General features: G+C 41.8%; 1 protein-coding gene across 1 annotated transcript; it reads right to left on the reverse strand.

Annotated features, from left to right (window-relative positions):
• Window positions 1-11,472: 11,472 nt before the first annotated feature.
• Window positions 11,473-17,603, reverse strand: LOC115172162 (G-protein coupled receptor family C group 6 member A-like). The gene is made up of 6 exons (XM_029729321.1): window positions 17,328-17,603; window positions 16,855-17,140; window positions 14,043-14,873; window positions 13,301-13,510; window positions 12,804-12,921; window positions 11,473-12,478 (listed from the first exon to the last, which is right to left on the reverse strand). The coding sequence occupies exons 1-6, from the start codon at window positions 17,510-17,512 to the stop codon at window positions 11,538-11,540; spliced, it is 2,571 nt and encodes an 856-aa protein (XP_029585181.1). The 5' UTR covers window positions 17,513-17,603; the 3' UTR covers window positions 11,473-11,537.
• Window positions 17,604-20,591: the final 2,988 nt, after the last annotated feature.

Genomic DNA, 20,591 nt, shown 5'->3' on the forward strand with positions numbered 1-20,591 from the left:
AACCAAGGAAGATTAAAAGTCGTGCTATAAATTCTCAGACAACCCAAAGATTCCTTGATGCCCTTCCAGACTCCCTCTGCCTACCCAAGGACGTCAGAGGACAAGAATCAGTTAACCACCTAACCGAGGAACTCAATTCAACCTTGCGCAATACCCTAGATGCAGTTGCACCCCTAAAAATTAAAAACATCTGTCATAAGAAACTAGCTCCCTGGTATACAGAAAATACACGAGCTCTGAAGCAAGCTTCCAGAAAATTGGAACGGAAATGGCGCCACACTAAACTGGAAGTCTTCCGACTAGCTTGGAAAGACAGTACCGTGCAGTATCGAAGAGCCCTCACTGCTGCACGATCATCCTATTTTTCCAACTTAATTGAGGAAAATAAGAACAATCCAAAATTTCTTTTTGACACTGTCGCAAAGCTAACTAAAAAGCAGCATTCGCAAATGGAGGATGGCTTTCACTTCAGCAGTAATAAATTTATGAACTTTTTTGAGGAAAAGATCATGATCATTAGAAAGCAAATTACGGACTCCTCTTTAAATCTGGGTATTCCTCCAGGGCTTCATTGTCCAGAGTCTGCACAACTCTGCCAGGACCTTGGCTCAAGGGAGATACTAAAGTGTTTTAGTACTATATCTCTTGACACAATGATGAAAATAATCATGGCCTCCAAACCCTCAAGCTGCATACTGGACCCTATTCCAACTAAACTACTGAAAGAGCTGCTTCCTGTGCTTGGCCCTCCTATGTTGAACATAATAAACGGCTCTCTATCCACCGGATGTGTACCAAGCTCACTAAAAGTGGCAGTAATAAAGCCTCTCTTGAAAAAGCCGAATCTTGACCCAGAAATTATAAAAAACTATCGGCCTATATCGAATCTTCCATTCCTCTCAAAAATTTTAGAAAAAGTTGTTGCGCAGCAACTCACTGCCTTCCTGAAGACAAACAATGTATACGAAACGCTTCAGTCTGGTTTTAGACCCCATCATAGCACTGAGACTGCACTTGTGAAGGTGGTAAATGACCTTTTAATGACGTCAGACCGAGGCTCTGCATCTGTCCTCATGCTCCTAGATCTTAGTGCCGCTTTTGATACCATCGATCACCACATTCTTTTGGAGAGATTGGAAACCCAAATTGGTCTACATGGACAAGTTCTGGCCTGGTTTAGATCTTATCTGTCGGAAAGATATCAGTTTGTCTCTGTGAATGGTTCGTCCTCTGACAAATCAATTGTAAATTTCGGTGTTCCTCAAGGTTCCGTTCTAGGACCACTATTGTTTTCACTATATATTTTACCTCTTGGGGATGTCATTCGAAAACATAATGTTAAATTTCACTGCTATGCGGACGACACACAGCTGTACATTTCAATGAAACATGGTGAAGCCCCAAAATTGCTCTCGCTAGAAGCCTGTGTTTCAGACATAAGGAAGTGGATGGCTGCAAATTTTCTACTTTTAAACTCGGACAAAACAGAGATGCTTGTCCTAGGTCCCAAGAAACAAAGAGATCTTCTGTTGAATCTGACAATTAATCTGGATGGTTGTACAGTCGTCTCAAATAAAACTGTGAAGGACCTCGGCGTTACTCTGGACCCTGATCTCTCTTTTGAAGAACATATCAAGACTGCTTCAAGGACAGCTTTTTTCCATCTACGTAACATTGCAAAAATCAGAAACTTTCTGTCCAAAAATGACGCAGAAAAATTAATCCATGCTTTTGTTACTTCTAGGCTCGACTACTGCAATGCTCTACTTTCCGGCTACCCGGATAAAGCACTAAACAAACTTCAGTTAGTGCTAAATACGGCTGCTAGAATCCTGACTAGAACCAAAAAATTTGATCATATTACTCCAGTGCTAGCTTCCCTACACTGGCTTCCTGTTAAGGCAAGGGCTGATTTCAAGGTTTTACTGCTAACCTACAAAGCATTACATGGGCTTGCTCCTACCTATCTTTCCGATTTGGTCCTGCCGTACATACCTACACGTACGCTACGGTCACAAGACGCAGGCCTCCTAATTGTCCCTAGAATTTCTAAGCAAACGGCTGGAGGTAGGGCTTTCTCCTATAGAGCTCCATTTTTATGGAATGGTCTGCCTACCCATGTGAGAGACACAGACTCAGTCTCAACCTTTAAGTCTTTACTGAAGACTTATCTCTTCAGTAGGTCCTATGATTAAGTATAGTCTGGCCCAGGAGTGTGAAGGTGAACGGAAAGGCTGGAGCAACGAACCGCCCTTGCTGTCTCTGCCTTGTCGGTTCCCCTCTTCCCACTGGGATTCTCTGCCTCTAACCCTTTTACAGGGGCTGAGTCACTGACTTACTGGTGTTCTTCCATGCCGTCCATGGGAGGGGTGCGTCACTTGAGTAGGTTGAGCCACTGACGTGGTCTTCCTGTCTGGGTTGGCGCCCCCCCCTTGGGTTGTGCCGTGGCGGACATCTTTGTGGGCTATACTCGGCCTTGTCTTCGGACAGTAAGTTGGTGGTTGTAGATATCCCTCTAGTGGTGTGGGGGCTGTGCTTTGGCAAAGTGGGTGGGGTTATATCCTGCCTGTTTGGCCCTGTCCGGGGGTATCATCGGATGGGGCCACAGTGTCTTCTGATCCCTCCTGTCTCAGCCTCCAGTATTTATGCTGCAGTAGTTTATGTGTCGGGGGGCTAGGGTCAGTCTGTTACATCTGGAGTATTCTCTTGTCTTATCCGGTGTCCTGTGTGAATGTAAATATGCTCTCTCTAATTCTCTCTTTCTTTCTTTCTTTCTTTCTCTCGGAGGACCTGAGCCCTAGGACTACCTGGCATGATGACTCCTTGCTGTCCCCAGTCCACCTGGCCATGCTGCTGCTCCAGTTTCAACTGTTCTGCCTGCGGCTACGGAACCCTGACCTGTTCACCGGACGTGCTTGTTGCACCCTCGACAATTACTATGATTATTATTATTTGACCATGCTGGTCATTTACGAACATTTTAACATCTTGACCATGTTCTGTTATAATATCCACCCGGCACAGCCAGAAGAGGACTGGCCACCCCTCATAGCCTGGTTCCTCTCTAGGTTTCTTCCTAGGTTTTTGGCCTTTCTCAGGAGTTTTTCCTAGGGAGTTTTTCCCAGCCACCGTGCTTCTTTCACATGCATTGCTTGCTGTTTGGGGTTTTAGGCTGGGTTTCTGTACAGCACTTTGAGATTTCAGCTGATGTACGAAGGGCTATATAAATAAATTTGATTTGATTTGATTTGATTTGATTTGATTTGATATCCACTTCCTGTTCGGGAGCTGAACATGATGATAGAGAAAAAAACACAGTTTGATTCAAGTTGTGGAAAACTGTTTTGTGTACGTGAAGCATTCTGGAATCTCCAACTTTGACAAGTACAAAGTTATGTTTGTCCTTGATGGTCTGGATGAGTGCTGACTGCCCCTAGACTTCAAGAAAAACGATAGCTGCTGTAATGTCACACAGTAAACCTCAGTGGACATGTTGCTGACAAACCTCATCAAGGGGAATCTGCTCCCCTCTGCTCTCCTCTGGATAACTTCCTGACCTGCAGCAGCCAATCAGATCCCTTCAGAGTATTTGGACCAGGTGACAGAGGTACAAGGTTTCAACGACCCACAAAAGGAGGAGTACTTCAAGAATAGAATCAGCAATGAGAACCTGGCCAGCAGAATCATCACACACATTAAGTCATCAAGGAGACTCTACATCATGTGCCACATATCAGTCTTCAGTGTGACTTTAGCCAGTGTTCTAGAGAAACTGTTGGTTGAAACAGAGGGTGGAGAGATGACCAAGACTCTGACACAAATGTACTCACACCTCCTGGTATTTCAGACCAAACAGAGGAGTAAAGTAAAGTTTTACTTTATCGTGTTCAACACTGTACACAAAGTTAGAATCATAGGATAAATAAAGGGGGCATAAAAGCAGACAATGAAAGCTCTTACGATATTCAATGATGACATTTCTCTACAACAGGCTAAAGGCTACATATGCACCAGTAAGACAGAACAGGTGGCTAAGTTAGGAGAGGAAAAGGGACTATATTATTAGGGTGAGGCACATGGGCCACTAGACAACATACACTTAGTTTTACTTTCTTACCTACAATATACATATCTCCCTGGCATATTACATCATTTATGCAGCAGCTTCCAAGACATTTATGGACTCACCTTATTGTGCTGTGCTGACTTGAACAGGAAGGTGGGAACATTTTGTCATCAAACTTTGTCATCAAAGTCTGGCATTCTCTGGCTTGATGGTGCTTTCAAGACAACTGGGAACTCTGAAAAAAACATGGTTGAATCATGATGTCATTGATCTTCAGTTTGGAGCTCTAGGAGGAGGCCCGAGTTCCCAACTTGGAATTCTGAGTTGAATGACTGTTCAAAATGTATTTCCCCAGTTGGAGCTCGTTTTTTCCCGACTTCCCAGTTGTCTTGAACTCATTGAAGTCAAGTTTTCGCAGTTCTGAGTTAACAATTGTTTTGAGCGGGGCACAACTCATCCTTCAATGACAGCATGGCCAATGTTGAATGTTTATTATTTAAAACTTGGAAAAGAACCCCTTAAAACCTCTACGGGATCGGTGTCCCCTCCCATGGGACGTTTAACGTGCGCTAATGTGATTAGCATGACGTTGTAAGTAACAAGACCATTTCCCAGGACATAGACATGTCTTATATGGGCAGAAAGCTTAAATTCTTGTTAAACTAACTGCACTCTCCAATTTACAGTAGCTCTTACACAGTGGTGGAAAAAGTACCCAATTGTCATACTTGAGTGAAAGTAAAGATACCTTAATAGAAAATGACTCAAGTAAAAGTGAAAGTCCCGCAGTAAAATTCTACTTGAATAAAAGTCTAAAAGCATTTGGTTTTAAATATACTTGAGTATCAAAAGTAAAAGTATAAATAATTTCAAATTCCTTATATTAAATAAAGCAGACGGCTCCATTTACATATATATATTTTTTAACGAGTTGCCAGGGGCAATCGCCAACACAAAGAAATAATTTAAAAATGAAGCATTTGTTTAGTGAGTCCGCCAGATCAGAGGCAGTAGGGATGACCAGAGATGTTCTCTTGATAAGTGTTTGAATCAGACCATTTTACTGTCCTGCTAAGCACCTGCTATTACAGTGAAATAATACCATGCTATTGTTTGAGGAGCGTGCACAGTTATGTACTTGAAAATGTATCAATAAACCAATTAGGCACAATTGGGCAGATATTTTTAACAGTAATGAAATGATTCATTGGATCAGTCTAAAATGTTGCACATACACTGCTGCCATCTAGTGGCCAGAATCTACATTGTGCCTGAACTGCAATAATAAATTGTGGCCTTTCTCTTGCATTTCAAAGATGATATAGCAAATGATATTCAAAGTGTTTCCTTTCAAATGGAATCAAGAATATGCATATCCTTGCTTCAGGTCTTGAGCTACAGGCAGTTAGGTTTGGGTATGTCATTTTAGGCGAAAATTTAAAAGAAGGGTCAGATCCTTAAGAGGTTTTAACCCCAGATTTGGGACCACACCGCCACTTCACTGAATAGCAGGCTACTGATTACATTGCAACGCTTGCAGTTGGCCACTGTCAATGATCCTTCCAAACCACTCATTGTTGAATTTGCGATTTACATTTAAGTCATTTAGCAGACGCTCTTATCCAGAGCGACTTACAGTAGAGTGCATACATTTTATTACATTTCAAATACTGGTCCCCCGTGGGAATCGAACCCACAACCCTGGCATTGCAAGCACCATGCACTACCAACTGAGCTACATAAGGGACGATTTCCAACTTGTTGTGTAATGTTTATAGTTTTTTCTATATTTTCTCTTCATTCTTTCTCTTCGTATGACAAGGATTATTGATGACTGCTAGCTAAGATTTTGAAAGTAGGATATTGACATGATCAGTCCAATCAAAGCTACTGTACATATAATGTGATTTGACATCATTTTATCTGTGGCAAATGACCTTGAGCCTTCTTGGATGGGCACTTCTACTGTAACTCTATGGCAGCACCGAAGGGGCTAGAATTTTCTAGCTCTGCCCTTAGACTTGGAGATGACGTGGTGTCCCCATAAGTGACAGAACACTGAGCCAATCACAGTGCAATGCTCTGTATTTTCTGCTGGCTTGCCCCACCACCACAGAAAGGACTGAGCTAGGCTGAGACATCCGCATTTTGGAGCTGCCTTACTGAGGAAAAAAAAATAGAGACCATGTTTGTATGCAGCTTTATTAACTCAATTATATTAATCATCATTGTTTGCAAACTAATACGTGACACGTATTAGTGACAAAATAACATGCAAAACAGGCAAGCCCCAAAACAAAAAAATTTTTTGTTTATTTTTTTGCAAAAATCTGGGGCTCAAAACAGAGCACCACCTGCCCCTAATGACGGGTCGCCACTGATGATAATGCACGGCCCCATGTCACAAGGATTTGTACACAATTCCTGAAAGCTGAAAATGTGGCAGTTCTTCCATTGCCTGCATACTCACAAGACATGTCAGCCATTGAACATGTTTGGGATGCTCTTGACCGACATGTAAAACAACCTGTTCCAGTTCCTGCAAATATCCAGATACTGACTGGTCTTCTGTTCCACGCCCCCCTACTTTTTTTTTAAGGTACCTGTGACCAACAGATGCATATCTGTATTCCCAGTCATGTGAATTCCATAGATTAGGGCCTACTTATGTAAATTGACTGATTTCCTTATACGAGCAGTAACTCAGTCAAATCTTTGAAATTGTTGCATGTTGCGTTTATATATATGTTCAGTAGATATTATTAGTAAAAATCTGTTATTAACAAACTCTTGTGCAAGAAAACAAACAATAGAAGCCACTGGAATTTGGTTAAATGCAGGGAATGCAGGGAAACTTAAACTTAATGCAGGGAAACTTAACTCAGTTCTACCGAATTTCTATCAACATGTTAAATGTGCAACCAGAGGGAAAAAAATTCTGGATCGCCTGTACTCCACACACAGAGACGCATACAAAGCTCTCCCTCGCCCTCCATTTGGTAAATCTAACCACAACTCTATCCTCCTGATTCCTGCTTACAAGCAAAAATTAAAGCAGGAAGCACCAGTGACTCGGTCTATAAAAAAAGTGGTCAGATGAAGCAGATGCTAAACTACAGGGCTGTTTTGCTATCACAGACTACAATATGTCACGGGATACTTCCGATGGCATTCAGGAGTACACCACCAGTCACTGGCTTTATCAATAAGTGCGTCGGGGACGTCATCCCCACAGTGACTGTACTTACATACCCCAACCAGAAGCCAACATTCGCACTGAGCTAAAGGGCAGAGCTGCCACTTCAAGGTCTAACCCGGAAGCTTACAAGAAATTCTGCTATGCTCTGTGACGAACCATCAAACAGGCAAAGCGTCAATACAGGGCTAAGATTGAAGATTGAATGCTAAATGACTAAATGACTGAATGTAAATGTAAATGAATCATACTACACCGGCTCCGATGCTCGTCTTACGTGGCAGGGCTTGCAAACTAATACAGACTATAAAGGGAAGCACAGCCGCGAGTGCCCAGTGACACGAGCCAACAAGACGAGCTAAATCACTTCTTTGCTCGCTTCGAGGCAAGCAACACTGAAGCATGCATCAGAACATCAGCTGTTCCAGACGACTGTGTGATCACGCTCTCCGTAGCTGACGTGAGTAAGACCTTTAAACACGTCAACATACACAAGGCTGCAGGGCCAGACGGATTACCAGGACGTGTGCTACGGGCATGTGCTGACCTACTGGCAGGTGCCTTCACTGGATTTTTCAACATGTCCCTGATTGAGTATGTAATACCAACATATTTCAAGCAGACCACCATAGTCCCTGTGCCCAAGAATACAAAGGCAACCTGCTTAAATGTCTACAGACCTGTAGCAGTCACGTCTGTAGCCATGAAGTACTTTGAAAGGCTGGTAATGACTCACATCAACACCATTATCCCAGAAACCCTAGACCCACTACAATTTGCATTCGGCTCAAACAGATCCACAGATGATGCAATCTCTATTGCACTCCACACTGCCCTTTCCCACCTGGACAAAAGGAACACTTATGTGAGAATGCTATTCATTGACTACAGCTCAGCGTTCAACACCATAGTACCCTCAAAGCTCATCACTAAGCTCAGGATCCTGGGACTAAACACCTCCCTCTGCAACTGGATCCTGGACTTCCTGACGGGCCGCCCCCAGGTGGTGAGGGTAGGTAGCAACACATCTGCCATGCTGATCCTCAACACTGGAGCCCCCCAGGGGTGCGTGCTCAATCTCCTCCTGTACTCCCTGTTCACCCATGACTGAATGGCCAGGCACGACTCCAACACCATCATCAAGTTTGCAGATGACACAACAGTGGTAGGCCTGATCACCGACAACGATGAGACAGCCTATAGGGAGGAGGTCAGGGACCTGGCCGGGTGGTGCCAGAATAACAACCTATCCCTCAACGTAACCAAGACGAAGGAGATGATTGTGGACTACAGGAAAAGGAGGACCGAGTAAGCCACCAATCTAATCGACGGGGCTGTAGTGGAGAAGGTTGAGAGCTTCAAGTTCCTTGGTGTCCACATCACCAACAAACTAGAATGATCCAAACACACCAAGACAGTCGTGAAGAGGGCACGACAAAGCCTATTCCCCCTCAGGAAACAAAAACATTTTGGCATGGGTCCTGAGATCCTCAAAAGGTTCTACAGCTGCAACGTCGAGAGCATCCTGACTTGTTGCATCACTGCCTGGTACGGTAATTGCTCAGCCTCCGACCGCAAGGCACTACAGAAGGTAGTGCGTACAGCCCAGTACATCACTGGGGCTAAGCTGCCTGCCATCCAGGACCTCTACACCAGGCGGTGTCAGAGGAAGGCCCTAAAAATTGTCAAAGATCCCAGCCACCCCAGTCATGGACTGTTCTCTCTACTACCGCATTGCAAGCAGTACCGAAGTGCCAAGTCTAGGACAAAAACGCTTCTCGACAGTTTTTACCCCCAAGCCATAAGACTCCTGAACAGGTAATCAAATGGCTACCCAGACTATTTGGATTGTGTGCCCCCCCCCCTTCTTTTACGCTGCTGCTGCTCTCTGTTTATCATATATGCAGAGTCACTTTAACTATACATTCATGTACATATGTTCATACTACCTCAATTAGCCTGACCAACCAGTGCTCCCGCACATTGGCTAACCGGGCTATCTGCATTGTGTCCCGCCACCCACCACCCACCAACCCATCTTTACGCTGCTGCTACTCTCTGTTCATCATATATAGTCACTTTAACCATATCTACATGTACATACTACCTCAATCAGCCTGACTACCCGGTGTCTGTATGTAGCCTCGCTACTTTTATAGCCTCGCTACTGTATATAGCCTCGCTACTGTTTTTCACTGTCTTTTTACTGTTGTTTTTATTTCTTTACTTAACTATTGTTCACCTAATACCTTTTTTTGCACTATTGGTTAGAGCCTGTAAGTAAGCATTTCACTGTAAGGTCTACACCTGTTGTATTCGGCACAGGTGAAAAATAAACTTTGATTTGATTTGAAATAAATGATAAACAACTACTAAATCGGTATAGCATTACTGTATAGCATAGCTAGGGGGACATAATGAATGTACTGTATTCTGGAGAAAAATGGTTCCTCTATAATGCTTGGGTTCATGTTTCCATAATGCAAATAGGTTTATGCCAAGTTCCATGCTTCCAATAACTATCACTGGTGGTCGACAATCTTATCATGAGTCACACTTTGAAAAATTCAGATTGTCCATCTGTAGAGTCTCTTATATTATTATCTATACTGATGCCTAATCACTTTATCCTGCCTTCATGTATATATCTACCTCAAATACCTCATTATTATCTATCCTGATGCCTAGTCACTTTACCCTACCTTCATGTAGATATCTACCTCAAATACCTTATTATTATCGATCCTAATGCCTAGTCACTTTACCCTCCCGTCATGTATATATCTACCTCAAATACCTCATTATTATCGATCCTAATGCCTAGTCACTTTACCCTACCTTCATGTACATATCTACCTCAAATACCTCATTATTATCGATCCTAATGCCTAGTCACTTTACCCTCCCGTCATGTAAATATCTACCTCAAATACCTCATTAATATCGATCCTTATGCCTAGTCACTTTATCCTACCTTCATGTATATATCTACCTCAAATACCTCATTATTATCTATCCTGATGCCTAGTCATTTTACCTTCATGTACATATCTACCTAAAATACCTTATCTATCCTGATGCCTAGTCACTTTACCCTGCCTTCATGTACATATCTAGCTCAAATACCTAATTATTATCTATCCTGATGCCTAGTCACTTTACCCTCCCGTCATGTACATGTCTACCTCAAATACGTTATTATTATCTATCCTAATGCCTAGTCACTTTACCCTACCTTCATGTACATATCTACCTCAAATACCTTATTATTATCTATCCTAATGCCTTGTCAGTTTACCCTGCCTTCATGTATATATCTACCTCAAATACCTCATTATTATCTATCCTGATGCCTATGTCAGCATCATCGTAAAAATGGGACCAAGGCGCAGCGGGAATATGAATGCTTGTCTTCTTTTATTAATGAAGAAAACCAAAACAAACACTTAAACAAAAACGACGCCGAGAACCAGTCCTGTGAGGCACACAGCTACACATACGGAACAACTACCCACAAAATCCCATAGAAAAACACCCCTCTTAAATAGGACCTTCAATTAGAAGCAACTAGGAGCAGCTGCTTCCAATTGAAGGTCAACCCCATTAACTAAACCTAGAACTAGACATACTAGATAAACATAGAAATATACTAACATAGAACATAGCCCAACAAACCCCGAAACACTCTAAATAAACACCCTTCTTAAATATGAACATAACCCAACAAACCCCGAAACACTAAACAAACACCGCCTGCCACGCCCTGACCAAACTACAATAACAAACAACCCCTTTTACTGGTCAGGACGTGACAGCCTAGTCACTTTACCATACCTTCATGTACATATCTAGCTCAAATACCTTATTATTTTCTACCCTGATGCCTAGTTACTTTACCCTGCCTTCATGTACATATCTACCTCAAATACCTCATTATTATCTATCATTTACATTTACGTCATTTAGCAGACGCTCTTATCCAGAGCGGCTTACAAATTGGTGCATTCACCTTATGATATCCAGTGGAACAACGACTTTACAATAGTACATCTATATCTTTTTTGGGGGGGAGGGTGGGGGGGGGTTAGAAGGATTACTTAATGCTATCCCAGGTATTCGTTAAGAGGTGATGCTGATGCCTAGTCACTTTACCCTACCTTCATGTACATATCTACCTCAAATACCTCATTATTATCTATCCTGATGCCTAGTCACTTTACCCTGCCTTCAGGTACATATCTACCTCAAATACCTCGTATCGCTACTATCAACAAACTATTTGTTGACAACAGCCATGCCCTTCTGTTCATAGTGTTTCCGGATGTAATTTGTGATGGCATTCTCGTTGTTGAGCTCCTTCCAGAAGAGCATGATGTAGCACTTGGGAGCAAAGTGACAGCAGAGGACGCTGTAATTGGACACCAATATGGCCGCCGCCTCGATGGCCTGCTGGTACTTCCCCGACATGTTGATGTAGACAGGGATGAAGACGATCCAAACCACCAGGAAAATCATCATGCTGATGGAAACAAAACTGGCGTTCTTATACAAATCTGGCAACTGCTTCCCTTTGAAAGCAAACAGGAAGCAGACCACTGCCAGCAGGGCAATGTAAGTCAACATGGCGCCAAAGAGCGTTTTGGAACCTATGTTGCACTCCAGAAGGATGGTGGCCTCGTTGAACCTGCTGCTTTCGACAATGAACGGTGGGGCGTAGGTTAGCCACAGCACGCACATGGCCACCTGGAACGCCGAGCAGCACGCTACCACAGCGATGGGTCGGTTGAGGCGCTTCAGTTTGTCGCCGACTGTAACCCTCAGATCGAAAGTGAAGCCCACAAAGATCTGGAGCAGGTTGGCCAGGATGCAGGACACGCAGACAGTGAAGGCCATGCCAAAGAGTGGGAGACCCGCAAGGCAGGTGGTCTTTGTTGGCTCCCCCAGGAACATACTGACACAGCAGAAGCAGGTCAGCAGGGACAGCAGCTCCAGGAAGCTGAGGTAGCCTCCAGTGGATTTCACTATGGGTGTTCTTCGTTCCACGGCAAACAAAATGGTCACCAGAAGGCTGACAACAATCCCCAAGACATCAAATGAGAGCAGAACAATGGTGAAAGCGTCAGTCCACCCCAGGTAGTCAATGGTTTTCATCAAACATCTGTCCATGTCTGAGGATGTGTACTCACTCTTTGGATGACAGGCCATGCACTTCTTACCTGAGGATTGAACCAAATATGACAGTATATGATATTTGTGATAATAACCATGTACTTCTAGGCTAGCCTACAATATGTTGTTTTGAGGAGTATGCAGGATATATTTACATGAGGACGTTTGGCTTTGAATAGAGTTGTATGAGAAACAGGTGTTGTCTGGTATAATGACACTGTTTGAAGCAGTCCACAGTAACCACACTTATGTAAATGCACTATATGCTTAGACACCCCATTTGCCCTCAGAACTTCCTCAGTTCGTCAGGCCATGGACTCTCCAAGGTGTCGAAAGCATTCCACAGGGATCTTGATATTTTACTGTACTTACCACCTCCGGTAGAAATGTATCCATGACCGCAAGGTAAACACGCCTTGCAGCATGAGTTTATCGTTGAAGTTAACTCATATCCTGGATTACATGTCTTACTGCAGTTGGCAAAAGTCACCTAAAAAGAGAGAAGATTTAAGGTAGCACTTTACATTGCAGCATGGAATAAAGTGGTAATAATATGGTAGTTGTAGAGTAACAACTAATGTCAGATAGACTTCATGTCCAATGCTATCTATTGTGTACTGTAGATTGAGCTCTTTGCCCCAATCTCAAATTAATAGGAGGCTAAGTGAACCCCCATCCAAGAATACTGATTTAAGATAGGAAGGCTTACGGTAACATTTAAAACACTGATTTAAGATAGGAAGGCTTACTGTAACATTTAAAACACTGATTTAAGATAGGAAGGCTTACTGTAACATTTAAAACACTGATTTAAGATAGGAAGGCTTACTGTAATATTTAAAACACTGATTTAAGATAGGAAGGCTTACCGTAACATTTTCGAACTCTCTGATGAGATGCTCTCTGATCTGGATGGGTTCATTAGGCCTATACTCTCCAACGGTTATTATCCGATTTTCTGAATCTGACATGTTCCACTCTACGATGTCATATCCTGTAGTAGGGTCACCATGTTCATCGAAAGCTATGTGTGTGGTATTGTCCACTCTGAAGTTAACCCGCTTGAGTTCCTCAAGAAGCTGTGGACACAACCAGCTAAATATGAACAGCGAGCAGCATCTTATAGTTTACTCTGTGGTGTTATGTTGGAGAGATTGTATGTCTAAAATACAGCTAAAATACAGCCAACCCTATGAATCAATCCTAATTAACAACAGTGTCACAATAACGGTCCATTCAAATATTATATTATTTTTCTAGAATAACAAAAACAAAAAGATATGTTATGGTAGAAAATGTACATTTCCAGATGCACAAAGTAGACTAATATCGAGAATCCATGTCCCACATCATCTGTTGTGTAGATTATTTTATATATGATTCAATCTGAAATTAATGGGAAAGATTGGCACTAATTTCCTCGTTGTATTCGGTGTCTATCTTTTCCATTAACTTGGGGTTGAGGCACATAACTGCATCTACACTAGCCTACAGATAGTATAGGATCTTTAGAGGTCTAAAAACCAACACGTTTTTTTTGGAACTGATTTTGGAATGAAGTGATTTTAAAGTGTCAGTGATTACGTCAACCCACACAGTGCAGTGGCTTACCTCCCAAACAGCAAAACTGGCATTTCGTTTACACCTTACATTGTTGCAGTTCAGCAGGCTTCTCAGCCCCTGAGCAACGACTTTGACCGCTAGATAGATGTAATAAGACTCATCCTCGTCAATGTACTTCAATAAGCACCTTCTGTCCAGGCATGTCCTTCCACCACCCTCTGACTGGGATTTGGTGTCGGGTAATGTACAGTTCAGCACACTTTCATCTACCAAGGAATCGGGACATGGAGGATAATGACACATAAATTCATGGATAAAGCTGTTATGGGCTTTACTTTGGAACATAGAGTCACGGACGTAGTCATGAAAGCCCGGCACCTTGTTTCTCTTAGGAATGAATCCAAATACCCTCCCAACCTTTTGAATATCGGGCATTTTGGAAAACTCCTTGTTGGTGGACCAAGTGTCACATGCGATCCAAATTCTGCGTATCCCCATTCTTAGGACCTCTTTGAGGATGATCCTAACATTCAATTCAGCTGTGAAAATGACAATAGCCTCGGCAGACGAACTGCGAATCTTTGACATGAGCATGGCCAATTCTGTTTGCATTCTGGTCCCGTTGAGTAAAAAGTTTGCTGATAGGATCTCCTTGAAGTCCACACACAGTTTCCTGTCATTGAAGAGATCAATCAGCCTCTCGGCGCCATACTTGCCGTACTCATCGTCACTGCCTATCACTCCTACGCTCTCCCAGTTGAGATGCCTCACCAACTCAGCGATCGCTATGGTCTGATGCTCATCACTGGAGACCGTTCGCAGAAACGAGGGGAACTTGCACTTCCTACTGAGCAACTCACTTGTTGATGAATAACTGATCTGCAAATATGAGGAACAAAGCGTTGAACAGCGCTAGAACTAACGTTACAGGCTTTATAGACCATTAATAAAGCCTTTACAGAGCATTAAAGGCTCTATATAGCGTTAAAGGCTTTATAGCGCATTAATAAAGGCTTTATAGAGCATTAGAGGCTCTATAGAGCATGAATAAAGGCTTTATAGAGCATTAAAGGCTCTATAGAGCATTAATAAAGGCTTTAGAGAGCATTAAAGGCTCTATAGAGCATTAACAAAGGCTTTATAGAGCATTCATAAAGGCTATTAAGAGTATTTACGTTTTCATAAGCACAACACAGACTCTTCATAAATCATTTATAAGCAAAGTTATACTACATGAATGGTTAGGGTTAGTCACTACATAAAGGGTAAGTCACTACATAAATGGTTAGTCACTACATAAATGGTTAGTCACTACAGAAAGGGTTAGTCACTACATAAAGGGTAAGTCACTACATAAATGGTTAGTCACTACATAAATGGTTTTTCACTACATAAAGGGTTAGTCACTACATAAAGGGTTAGTCACTACATAAAGGGTTAGTCAGTACATAAAGGGTTAGTCACTACATAAAGGGTTAGTCACTACATAAAGGGTTAGTCACTACATAAAGGGTTAGTCACTACATAAAGGGTTAGTCACTACATAAATGGTTAGTCACTACATAAAGGGTTAGTCACTACATAAAGGGTTAGTCACTACATAAAGGGTTAGTCACTACATAAAGGGTTAGTCAGTACATAAAGGGTTAGTCAGCTAATAAAGGGTTAGTCACTACATAAAGGGTTAGTCACTACATAAAGGGTTAGTCAGCTAATAAAGGGTTAGTCACTGCATAAAGGGTTAGTCACTACATAAAGGGTTAGTCACTACATAAAGGGTTAGTCACTACATAAAGGGTTAGTCAGTACATAAAGGGTTAGTCAGCTAATAAAGGGTTAGTCACTGCATAAAGGGTTAGTCACTACATAAAGGGTTAGTCACTACATCAAGGGTTAGTCACTACATCAAGGGTTAGTCAGTACATAAAGGGTTAGTCAGCTAATAAAGGGTTAGTCACTGCATAAAGGGTTAGTCACTACATAAAGGGTTAGTCACTACATAAAGGGTTACGGTTAGTCACTACATAAAGGGTTAGTCACTACATAAAGGGTTAGTCACTACATAAAGGGTTAGTCACTACATAAAGGGTTAGTCACTACATAAAGGGTTAGTCACTACATAAAGAGTTAGTCAGTACATACAGGGTTAGGGTTAGTCACTACATAAAGGGTTAGTCACTACATAAAGGGTTAGTCACTACATAAAGAGTTAGTCACTACATAAAGAGTTAGTCAGTACATACAGGGTTAGTCACTACATAAAGGGTTAGTCACTACATAAAGAGTTAGTCACTACATACAGGGTAAGGGTTAGTCACTACATACAGGGTTAGGGTTAGTCACTACATAAAGAGTTAGTCACTACATACAGGGTTAGGGTTAGTCACTACATAAAGAGTTAGCCAGTACATACAGGGTTAGGGTTAGTCACTACATACAGGGTTAGGGTTAGTCACTACATAAAGAGTTAGTCACTACATACAGGGTTAGGGTTAGTCACTACATAAAGAGTTAGCCAGTACATACAGGGTTAGGGTTAGTCACTACATACAGGGTTAGGGTTAGTCACTACATAAAGAGTTAGTCAGTACATACAGGGTTAGGGTTAGTCACTACATACAGGGTTAGGGTTAGTCACTACATAAAGAGTTAGTCAGTACATACAGGGTTAGGGTTAGTCACTACATACAGGGTTAGGGTTAGTCACTACATACAGGGTTAGGGTTAGTCACTACATACAGGGTTAGGGTTAGTCACTACATACAGGGTTAGGGTTAGTCACTAGATACAGGGTTAGGGTTAGTCACTAGATACAGGGTTATAGGGTTAGTCACTACATAAAGGGTTAGGGTTAGCATACCTGAGCCACTGAAGGTAGAGCTAGTAGACGGGCAACAGCAATTGAATTCTCTGAATAGCTTTCCCCAATTACCACTTTAACATGTGGTTTGGTTACATTAGGCTTCACCCCCTGCCCCTGGATGTCCTCCATCATGCTCAGTGTTGCTCTGATGGTATTAGTTACATCCCCGCAGGTGTCGTATATTTCATATCCGACACTCACATTGGGCAACATCTGAGACCTGTTTATCTCTTGGATGGCATAAATCATCACTTGCGATCGGAGGAACATCTGCACGTCGTAACTACAAACAATATACAATTAGAACGGTTAGGGAATAGTGTACTGTACGTTCTGGTTGCAGTCTTCTAGTTACATGGAATTGTAGTTACATAGCATTCTAGTTTTGAAAGCAAAGGTACAAATTAGCTACAAAGACACAGCACTTATTGATGACGCTCATTGATGTTCACATACGGCTGTATACTCACTCAATGCAAGTCTTTTGAGGAGGAATCGTGGATCCATTAGTTTCCACCTGCAGGTAAACAGGAAAAAGTCCACCCACAACAACGTCCCCAGGGACATAAATATGACGAGGATTGTTGTTGACTGAACAAGAAGGTTCCGAGACTATTGAGGTTACAGTCACAATTAAGAGCAACAAGACCCACATTGTGTATTTACTGTAGACAGGCGCTGAGGTCCTGTCTGTGTGATAACTCTGTGTCACTCCCTGTCTATTGAATACCTGTATATGACAGAGGAAGTTTGAATATTTGCATACAGACTACAAACAGAATTCAGAGTAACAGCTATGTCTATGTCACGTCCTGACCAGGAAAGGGGTTAATTGTTATTGTAGTTTGGTCAGGACGTGGCAGGGGGGTGTTTGTTTTATGTGGTTCGGAGTTTGTTGGGATATGTGTTTATGTAGAGGGGTGTTTGTTTAGAGTATTCTGGGGTTTTTGGTTATGTTCTATGTTTTGTATTTCTATGCTCTGTCTATGTTGTGTATTTCTTTGTGTTGGCCTGGTATGGCTCTCAATCAGGAACAGCTGTACATCGTTGTTGCTGATTGGGAGTCATACTTAGGTAGCCCTGTTTTCACCTGTCCTTTGTGGGAAGTTGTTTTTGCACTGCTAGGGTTAGCCTGCATTATTGTTTGTTTTCTTTTTTTTCTAATAAAAGTTAATATGAGCACTCAACCCGTGTCACAGAAGTTGTCATGGAGAGAAGACCAAGGCGCAGCGGGTATGTGGATACTCATGGTTTTAATTTCAAAAGAGTAAAGTATTCACTGACAAAACAATAAAGATGACAACAGCAACAGTTTTACATGCTATACAAACGCAGTGCAAAAACAACTATCCCCAACCCCAAAGAAAAACACACACCACTATATAGAACTCCCAATCAAAGGCAACTCAACACACCTGCCTTCAATTGGGAGTCTAATCACCAACACAAACCCCTTAACATACAAAAAACCTGCCACATCCTGACCCAAAACTGATATCATACCTCCCTCTGCTGGTCAGGACGTGACAACCCGCTGCGCCTTGGTCCACTATATACGACGACCGTTACAGTCTATTTGTTTTCTAATTAAGGCATTGAAATAAATGTGTAGTTCTTATCTATGAAGATGAAAGGAAACCAAACACCAGTAGAATAAAACACAGCAATGTATAATAGCATTAATGATGTATTCTTTAGGTTCTCAATATGAAACTTCTGGTTTATAGTTTGTTTACAACCATTGTCATTTTCTATGCACTCGTATTTCATTTTTTCTTTGGCTTTCTAGACACAACCCAACAGGATTTATTGCCTTGTTCAAGGGCACAGCGGCAGTCGGTTTGGAATCTGACACCAGTATCCCTTCAAATGCCAGTTGAGTGTGTAAGTGTGTTATCTCACCAAGCTGCTTGGCGATGGTCTTGTAGCCCATTCCAGCCTTGTGTAGGTCTACAATATTGTCCCTGACATCCTTGGAGAGCTCTTTGGTCTTGGCCATGGTGGAGAGTTTGGAATCTGATTGATTGATTGCTTCTGTGGACAGGTGTCTTTTTTACAGGTAACAAGCTGCGGTTAGGAGCACTCCCTTTAAGAGTGTGCTCCTAATCTCAGCTCGTTACCTGTATAAAGACACCTGGGAGCCAGAAATCTTTCTGATTGAGAGGGGGTCAAATACTTATTTCCCACATTAAAATGCAAATCATTTTATAACATTTCTGACATGCGTTTTTCTGTATTTTTTTGTTGTTATTCTGTCTCTCACTGTTCAAATAAACCTACTATTCAAATGATAGACTGATCATTTCTTTGTAAGTGGGCAAATGTACAAAATCAGCAGGGGATCAAATACTTTTTCACCCACTGTAGATTAGAGAGACGCTTTCTTGTCGGTTCAGTGTGAGACAGCGAGTGCCTTCTCACCCACACTAACAACGCGCACACAGTCTCAAGGTCACCCACACTAGTGCTGAGCGATTAGTCCTTTTTGAGGTCTCTTCAGGTTTCAGTTCGATAAAAAAAATCACGGTTTTCAATTTCGCACATAACTTTAAATGCCTTATGAAATAATGACATAAATTATTTTAGAGCAGGTTGTCAGCTCTATCTGCCCTGACGCTAACTGCCAATCATGATAGGCACCCGGCCCGTTAGAGTAAGTTCGAGATCTCCCCGTCTGCCCTTACGCTAACTCATCAAGACCACCCAACCTACATGTTATGTTCTGTTAATTACTGATGTCCCCTTTAAGAATGGAGCACCCTTGGTCATGCGCAGTGTTGTTCTATGTTATTCTGGTACCAACTCGTTTTAGTAAATGTGAAGCTCCAGTTCAATTTCTTGTATTCAGAGTCTTTCTTATTATATAAATAAGTCATAAGAGCTAAGACACTACAATACACAACCTGTCTATGAGGTTAGGTTCAAAACAAAGAAATCAAAACATCTGACCTACGTGAACCTCTGAAGGAAGATTTTTAAAGAGTAGCTTTTTGGTAAACTCATTCCCTTCTTTGTCAATTACACACCTTGCTGTGCTGTTCATCTGTCTCTTCCTATCACAAGACAATGTATAATATTGTCACCCATCAGAGTATTGTCAATTTAATATTGTCTTTAGGCTACATTTATTATTATTATTATTATTATTATTATTATTATTATTATTATTATGATGATGATGGGCCATAGATGGGCAGTTTTGATGGGCCAGTTGTTGCTCAGACCTTCTGGGGGGCCTGTGAAACTGTGGATGCCACTGAGAGACAGGCCATGTATATAGACTCTGTTAATAGACATAATAGGACATATGAAATATATTTATTATTTTTTAACTTTTGTGATTGTAATGTTCATTTTTGTTTTTATTTCACTTTTGTTTATCATCTATTTCACTTGCTTTGGCAACGTAAACATATGTTTCCCATGCCAATAAAGCCCCTTAAATGTAAAATTGAATTGATAGAGGACTCATCTTTGTATGTGTGCCATTATAGTGTCTGACAATATGGGCAGCGCCATTGAGGCTATCTCCATTTTAAAGTAGTAAATGTTGTTCTTCTTCATTGGCTGATTGCTCCCAACTCATGAAATCCCCACTCAGTGTACTGCTTTAAAATGGTGGAAGCACTCAATGGCAATGTCCATGCTAAAACAGATTATATCCATGACCAGTCCTCTCTCTATGACAACCGGCACAAGATATAGTCGTTTTTTTAAGATGCCGAAATGCCACT

The sequence above is a fragment of the Salmo trutta genome, chromosome 33 (assembly GCF_901001165.1).
Source record: "Salmo trutta chromosome 33, fSalTru1.1, whole genome shotgun sequence".
Lineage (NCBI taxonomy): Eukaryota > Metazoa > Chordata > Actinopteri > Salmoniformes > Salmonidae > Salmo > Salmo trutta.